This window comes from Pseudopipra pipra, chromosome 5, assembly GCF_036250125.1.
Source record: "Pseudopipra pipra isolate bDixPip1 chromosome 5, bDixPip1.hap1, whole genome shotgun sequence".
In the NCBI taxonomy this organism is placed as follows: domain Eukaryota; kingdom Metazoa; phylum Chordata; class Aves; order Passeriformes; family Pipridae; genus Pseudopipra; species Pseudopipra pipra.
Genome location: NC_087553.1, coordinates 27,152,161 through 27,160,168, shown reverse-complemented (window position 1 = coordinate 27,160,168; position 8,008 = coordinate 27,152,161). Strand labels below are relative to the sequence as shown.

The window sequence follows — 8,008 nt, the reverse complement described above, 5'->3', positions numbered from 1 at the left end:
TATTCATAGTCCCGGTCCCCACCCACGGGTGCCAGGGCTCAGACAGGGGAGCTCCTTATCAGGTGCTTGACTGAGCAGCATTCAGTCCCAGCCCAGGGCTGGGACAGGCAGCGACTCCATCTCCACCCCGACGCAGGGGTGAGTGCCCCACTGACGTCAGGAGGTCTTACTTCATTTCCTGGCACAGGGACCGAATTTTCATAGCCGTGTCCTGTGGGAGAGGAGAGGCGGTGGAACTGGAATAGGCGTGCTCAGCCCCACCTCCCCAGCCCTCCAGCTGTTAAAGCTCCCACGAAGGGCGAGCGCGGAGCTCCCGCTGGGCCGGGGTTGCGGAAGCGGCGGTACCTGTGTTACTGCTGCACTGGAAACTTGCCTCTTGCAGACGGAGCCTCCCTGTTACCTACCCAGAGAGGTAATTCAAGGCAATGTTTTACAGGATCCAGGGCGGGCCTGCCTTCTGCGGCTGGGATGGGATGGCGTGCAGGACCATGGCTCTAGGGGGTGGGAGAGAAGGGGCATGGGGTGCCACAGTGAGCTGAGAGTGCCTCCCACCCTTGACTCTAATATGGGATTGCCAGCCGGAGCTGGTGGGTGGGGGGTGTTTGCTATGAGAGACATTCCTGGGAAACTATTTGAAATTTGTGGGTGGATGGGTGTATTTTATGCACAAGTATCCATGAGAGAGGAGGGTCAGGGTGGAGGGACAGCACTCAGCAGTCAAGCGAGGGCCATGATTTGGGATGTGCTGTATAAGTTACCACAGCAGACTCCTTTGCACTGACTGCAGAACCCCTTGGAATTCCTAGACACTTCTGTAGGTGCTGGATGAGCACACAGCTTCTGGGGGACAACAGTCACCCAAGTAGACAGGGCAGAGATGCTTCATGACTCATTATGCCTCATAGAACATCTACCCCTGAAAAAAAAAAAAGACAGTAAAAATTATTACAAGTGGCCCAGTTCCCCAAGTCAGTAGGGTTCTTTCCATCCTGTTTGTTCCAATGGCCATCGTGGCTGTCTGTGGCAAGTACCACTTGTAGTGAGCACCAGTCAGGACTCAAAGAAATGGGTGTGCTCTGTGCTGCCATGTCTCATGCTGGCTCTTTGGGCTCTACATGTGCCCCAACAGCGAGCACCAGTCTGTATCTGCCAGAGCTGTGAATAGATAAGCTAACCAGTTCAATAGTAAATGTCTGTGGATAAAATTTTAGCATTTGCTCTACAGATTTTCAAAAAGGTTCATTCATTGTTACCCAGAAATATCCAGATAACTCTCAGCTATTTGTGCAAGAGATAAATCCCCAAAATTTAGTGAACAATGATTTGTGAAAACTCCTGCATATGTTATTCACTTATTCTGTTCTTTCCATGGGAGTCCGAAGTTCCTGCATATTTGAATAATTGCATTGTATTGTAGTCAGCTTTTTGAAGAGCTGTACATCTCCTTTTACACAGTGAGGTTAAAACTTGGAAGAATATTCCACCAGTTCAGTTATAAGCAGGTCACATTGGAGCATATGTGGGGCTGAAAGTGAGTCAGTGATATTTTCACCCTTTGTTCATCCCTTGATTAGATCAATTGTCATTATTGAGAACAGTCTGCACTCCCTAAAATCTGTTGGAAGGGCTTTAGAACCAGCTTCATAATTGCAGTATGTTGTTCTGGAGGGAGAAAATCAAGGCAAATGCCATAGTGAGCAATAAAGTCTAAATTTTGCAAGGTTAATTTTTTGTTTATCTGTCAGAAAGCCCCTGGTTTTCCAGTGTGGGTCACCTTTAAGCACAGGTTCACCCATGTTTCATTCTATTATTGTATCTAAACTCCTGTTTTGATAGATTTTAGTGACCCGAGGCTAACTGATCAATTTGGTGCCTAGAAAGCAGTACCTGGTCCCTGGGATCTAATGTGCCATGAAGTACCCAACCCCTTGTGCAGTAGTTTCTGCATATGCTTCAAGCTCCCAAGGAAATAGGGAACTTAATTCCCCTCAGCCATGGGCAGAGCTCACCTAAACAGCCGTCTTAAGCCCTCTTTATCCCCTGGCGAGACAGGCTTATTCAGACAGCACTGAAATCCTTATGAGGAGACAGCAGGAATGCTCTAGGTGCATTAGGGACCTTGACATCATTGACTTGTGGACTCCTCACGCGGTAACTTGGTGGTTACTTATCATGCAATGAACAGCATTGGCTCTGACATGTCAGGCCTCTAGTCAGTGCAAGGCAATATCTTGGGGAGGAGACTGAGGTCTTCAAGACACTTCTTATTGCTGCACTGCCATGAAAAAGGAGGAGTATGAGTTTAGGGCTAATGGTTGGTGGCCTATATTTGCTATTTAATTTGGACTGAGAAGAGCTAAGCCAGAGGTATCCAGGTTAGTTATCTGGAGGATAAAAGGCAGTAAGGTTCCCCCTTCGCTCATAATAGTAAAGGCATTAAAGTTCCCTCTTCATTCATCCCAGTAAACCACAGCCAAAAGTGCTTTAGAGATAGTAAAAGGAAAACAAGCAGAATAACGAGTTTCCTGTTCTGCACTGTTCACTGCTGAACCTCACTGGCACAAGGTACTGATGTTGTTTGGACTTGTCAAAAAAGGGTAAACTGTGTTATGACTAACAGCTGCTCTTGTATCACAGAAGTGACAAGGCAGCTTGGTCTCTGCACTGCAGAGCACCAAGCTAATGCCTGTAAAAGTGCCTCACCTTTTCCCTGTTCCCCACACTCCTACAGCATTGCACAACCTCAGGCACAGTGCAGAGGACATGCAAGGTGAATTGCCTCCTGCTGAGGGGCTTGGCTTGTCTTTGATAGATAGTCTATATCAAACAAGGAGATGGCTCTGCTCCCATGGCCCCATGTCCTTAGCACTGTGGTGAGGTGAGGATGGAGGTCTATCCAGCCTCTCGTTCCTCAGTGCTGGCAGCACCCAGATGGTTGATATGACAGCCTGTGTCTTTTCTTCTACAGCTTTGAGGAAACATTTCACAGGGAGGTTGTTCAGGAAGGCAAGAGGATGACAACCTCACCTCCCCAAGGCTGCGGCAGCATCCATGCTGACTACTACCTGCTTTGTGACACAGAGATGGCCTGGGGGATTGTCCTGGAGTCGCTGGCTGCAGCAGGCATCCTCATCACCATTTTCCTCATCTGCTCGCTCTTCTTTCTCATCTGCAAAGTCCAAGACAACAGCAAGCGGCACATGATCTCCGTCTATTTTTTCTTTCTCTTAGGCACACTTGGCATTTTTGGTCTCACTTTTGCCTTCATCATTAAACTCAATGACAGGACTCGCCCCACTCGCTTCTTCCTATTTGGAGTCATCTTTGCTCTCTGCTTCTCATGCCTCCTCACCCATGCCTGCAACCTCAGCAAACTAGTGAGAGGAAGAAAGCCCTTCTCCTGGCGGGTGCTGCTGCTCCTCATTATTTCCTTTGCCCTGGTACAAGTTGTGATCAGTATTGAGTACTTAGTCACCATGCTAGTAAACCAGAAGGACAATTTTCTGAATATGTCTCGGGAGGATACCAACAAGGACTTTGTCATGCTTTTGATCTACGTGCTCTTCTTGATGGCTCTGACCTTCTTGGTTTCCATTTTCACATTCTGTGGGTCATACAAAAGCTGGAAGAGGCACGGGGCACACATCTTTGTCACTGTCCTGTTCTCCATTGCCATTTGGGTAGTGTGGATCACTATGCTCACAAAAGGCAACACAGTTCTAAAAAAAGAAACCTGGGATGATCCTGTCGTGGCCATTGCTCTGGTGTCCAATGGTTGGATTTTCCTGATAATGTATATCGTCCCTGAAATTTGCTTCCTCACTGCTCCTCTGAAGCTAGAGGACTACCCTCCAGAAAATGACTTCTGCCAGCCCAAACTCATAAAGCAGGCAACTGGCGTGGACAACCGTGCCTACACCCAAGATGAAATTGTGCGAGGTATGATGAAGTGAATGACTCCATTGTCCCCCAGCCCAAAGCACACAAGTACCACTCTTGAGCTAAAAGGGGTATGAGGGCTACAAGAAAAGACTTGAAGATGATAGGTAATTTAGAGGTAGGAAAAAGTTTCATAGTGATTAAACTTCAGAAATACACATGAAAATTAATCTCCAGACAAGACAGAAATGAGTAAGGACCAATGCAGATGCCGAAGATGTGTAGGAGGAGTGACTGAGTAGGAGACTTGCTGCATATCATGGCTGAAACATAACTTCTTACAACCCTGTTATGTCAGGGAAGTCCATGTAAAAAATAAGGAGGGTTTTTTGTCTCTTAGTGATGTATCAGCTCATCAGACCTCTTCAGGTTATAGCTTGGAGGTTATTTATTCCATTTCTGATCTCGTTGCCATTATCCATTTAAGAATGAACCCAATATCCAAAAAGAAGGCAAGGAGGTCTTCCTTTTCTGTATCAGTCTCCTGCCTACTTGGACAAAGCAAAATGTTTTATCAGTTGAGGCTTCCCAAATCTATGGGCAGGAGATGTGATTCCCTTTCCTGTGGATCTGCTACTGAGATCACATTTGTCACCTGGAGTCAAACCCCCAGGTCTGTAAAAGAATAGCCAAGAAAGGTTGTGCTCTCCCAGGGAATACCGCAGACGGGGTCTTGTGCGTACAAGTGGGAGGGATTTGGCTGGTGATGGTGACAGTGATTGTGAGGCAACAGGAGGTGTCTAAACTCCAAGGCTACCTATGTCCTGTTATTTGCAATACTATTCATTCCTGCTTTCAGAAGGAAATATTTAATAAGTCATTCACCTATGGATTTTAACCCATTCCTGTCTGCGTATTGTATAGTTGGACGAGTCTAAAAGCAGCTGCTTATGTAGCCACGGGCCCTTTGAGTCTCTCTTGATGTGGTATTTCCAAGCTATTGTATAATGCTGATGCACTAACTTTCCCCTCCTCTTGTCTTGTGACCCAGGAAACACAGGAGACCCCAGCTACTCCCCATACACTTCTCACTTTCCGATGAAGGTAAGTTCATGCCCCCATCATCTCTTTCACCAAATGGAGGCTATTGTTTGAGTACTGAAGGCAAGGAAAGTAGAAGGGCCAAAGACAGACGGAGCTAGAGCAGGCTCTGTGGAGGCAGACAGGTGCTTTGCATGGAGCCAAGTCATACCGTGATGTGTTCATGGAGGTGCCTGTGGCTGGGGGGAAGGAGCTGTGACATGTCCAGGGACATGGGAATGCAAGAAAGGGCCCAAGGTAAAGTCTTAGGTGTAGTTTTTAATATTTTGGGCTTTGATATCACATTTTTGAGCACAGTTCCTGCAGTAGACTGTGCCCTTTCCTAAGGAGATCGTGCTTATTTCCCCAGCCCATGCCCTGAATGTATTCCCACCTGCAGACACTGGACACTGCAGTACAGATCCCATATGGGCAGTCTGCATGTCCACCTGTCCATTCACCAGTCCTCCTTCAGACCACAGCCTATCCAAGTCCAGTAGCTCACATCAGGCCCCCACATGTCCTCTGGTGACACGTCTCCATCACTGATTTGTTCTGCCAGGATCCTCTTTCACTGCCTCGTTGATCACATTCTCAGGAAACCTTCAGCTCTGTTTCTCCCTCCCCTCCTTTGTTAAGCCCTACTCTATTACTTCTCTCCAGTTTTCAAAGGCAAAGACTTTTGTGCTTCCTTTTCAGGCCATCGAACCCCAGAATGATTTCTCCATCCCTCGCGCCAAGGCCCGGACGAGCCCATACCATGACTACACTGGTGGGAAAAGCCCCATGTAGCAGCTCCACAGGGAGCAAAGACACTAAGTGCCCACCAGCAGAGGCATGGGGAGTGGGCCATATGGTCACAAGTGAGATGATCCTTCAGAAGAGAGTCAACCCACACCAGCAAAAGAGGAGAGGGATCCTCTTCCCCCACACAGGCACCCCTGTAGCCCCCTCTCATTCTTCAGACCCAGCTTTCAGACACTGCTCTGGCCATCCTGTCCCTGCGCACTCTGTGTCTCCATGAAATGGAGCTTCTCTCTTCTGACAGAGAATTGTCCTGGCCTATTTTCAGCAGGAATGCTGTAAGGCTAGAGAAGCAGGAAGATCGTCAGCTGGGTCTGCAACTGGCTCTGCCCCAGAGAGGACTTGCTTTAATCAGCTTGTGGGTATGCCTGCACCCCACATCTGACAGGAGAAGAGGCAGGACAAGGAGCATTCCCTACTCCTGCCCCCCCATGTAGACATCTCAGTACTACTGAGGACATCCTTATCTATCCATTGTTACTTTTGTGCCCACTCCCAGCCCTGCCTGGCTCTCCTCCAGAGATCAGTGTAGAAGAGACAGACAGAGAGAGAGAGTATTCCTTTTTTCATTTTCATAATTGCTTCCAACACCTTCCTCATCATCTAGGGACCATGGTGGAGAGGGGGAAAAAATTTAAGACATAAAAAGAGCTACATCTATTTACCCTGACAAATTTCTCAGTTTGCACTTCAGCATCAGCCTCCCTCCTGGCTCTGACTCCTGACCACGTGCCCCAGCTGAACTCCCCAGGAGGAGCCCAACCCCACAAACGAGGGGTTTGGGTCCCTTCTCACCCCTGCCACTACAGGCTGTGGATCCACAAAGACAAAACCCCTTCCATACATCTCTTTGCAATACCCTGGTGGGATTTAATCTTGTGAACCTTGGAGCTCTGCCTCCTTCTGAATCTGTCCGTGGCATTAACACAAATAAACATTTCCCAAGCAGCCAGGTTACAGAGGGAGGACACCCTTCTTCCCAAGTGTGAGTAAGCATGAGGATGTGCACGTCTGTGTGTGTGTGTGTGTGTGTGTGTGTGTGTGTGGACTGCACCCTGGTGATGAGCAATGAGCCTGCAGAGTTGAATCATTCTGTAGCCTGCTTTGCATTTGATAAATAGCTTTCCATGATATTTCATACATAACTACAGAGAGCTCTCCAAGTGGGTGTATGGTACACTGGTGTCTGACACAGCTATGTATTTATTTAGTACTTTGTATGTGGAATATTTAATTAATAAAAACCAAAACAGCCTATGAGAAACTGGTGTTCTGTCTCGGGAATGTGATTCCTGCAAAGGGTGGTGGGGTGATAGCAATAGCTCTCCATGGGTTGAAGTGGGCCACTTGGGAGGTTGCACTTGGAGCGAAAATGGCAAAGAGATGCTGGCTTCTTCGAAGCTATCTTTGTGGATGAAAGATCAGCTGCTTGAGAGTGTAAGAGGAGGGTTAGCTTCTCCATTCTACTTTTCTTGAATGAAGAAAGTTGATTCAATGTTAAAGGTGCTTAAGAAATGAATAAATATAAAACCAAGCCATGGCAAGCAAATGCTGGAGGAAAGATGTGAACTTTTCATCACTGCATGTGTCTGTATCTGCTGTGTCAATATTCCTGTATTTATTCACTTGTGTCTTGTTGGGTACTTGCACAATCAAGAACAGGAAAGGAACATGAGGTATGTAATTCAGTTTGTAAAAAGATGTCTTTCTGATGTTCCTAATACATGTAATATTTTTGTTTGAAAGTAGAAAACAATATCAAAGCAAAATAATTATGTCTGAAGATGATGATGATAATGATAATAAAATTTTTTTAACTACCTGATGGTATGAGGCTATAATCTCTCTTTTTAGAGGATCCTCTCCCATGAGATTTTACATGATATGTTATGCTACTACATGTCCATATGCTCTTGCCCTTTCCTCAGGCACAGTGCTGTCTAGAATATGTCAGCCTGGGCCTTCCCCACTCTTCATACCAGCACTGAAAGGCAACAGAGGGACATTTGAGGCTTCTGAATCACTTGGCATGAAAAAGAGCCCTCCTAAGGATTGGTTTGAAATGTGTCACCAGATAACTTGCCTTTTTCTAGTAAATTTGAGGTGGAAATAATGCTAACTCCCCTCCTCCCCTCCACCTAACAGTCCACAGGTGTAACATAGGATGGGAGAGAAAACTCAAGGATGGTAAAGTAACACTGGGGAGGAGGCGGTGAAAAGGCCACAATGCAACTTCTTGATTTGC

At 46.8% G+C, this 8,008-nt stretch overlaps 1 protein-coding gene across 1 annotated transcript; it reads left to right on the top strand.

Annotated features, from left to right (window-relative positions):
- The first annotated feature begins 277 nt into the window (after positions 1-277).
- LOC135414448 (retinoic acid-induced protein 3-like) lies at positions 278-7,588 on the top strand. The gene is made up of 4 exons (XM_064655242.1): positions 278-412; positions 2,969-3,939; positions 4,931-4,983; positions 5,659-7,588. The coding sequence occupies exons 2-4, from the start codon at positions 3,015-3,017 to the stop codon at positions 5,749-5,751; spliced, it is 1,071 nt and encodes a 356-aa protein (XP_064511312.1). The 5' UTR covers positions 278-412; positions 2,969-3,014; the 3' UTR covers positions 5,752-7,588.
- Positions 7,589-8,008: the final 420 nt, after the last annotated feature.

What these genes read in the sequence shown, in the direction of transcription:
- LOC135414448 (XM_064655242.1), top strand. Translation starts at nt 3,015, where the DNA reads ATGACAACCTCACCTCCCCAAGGCTGCGGCAGCATCCATGCTGACTAC. An exon ending in CCAAGATGAAATTGTGCGAG is followed by an intron (nt 3,940 to 4,930) that starts GTATGATGAAGT and finishes CTTGTGACCCAG; the next exon opens with GAAACACAGGAGACCCCAGC. An exon ending in CTTCTCACTTTCCGATGAAG is followed by an intron (nt 4,984 to 5,658) that starts GTAAGTTCATGC and finishes CTTCCTTTTCAG; the next exon opens with GCCATCGAACCCCAGAATGA.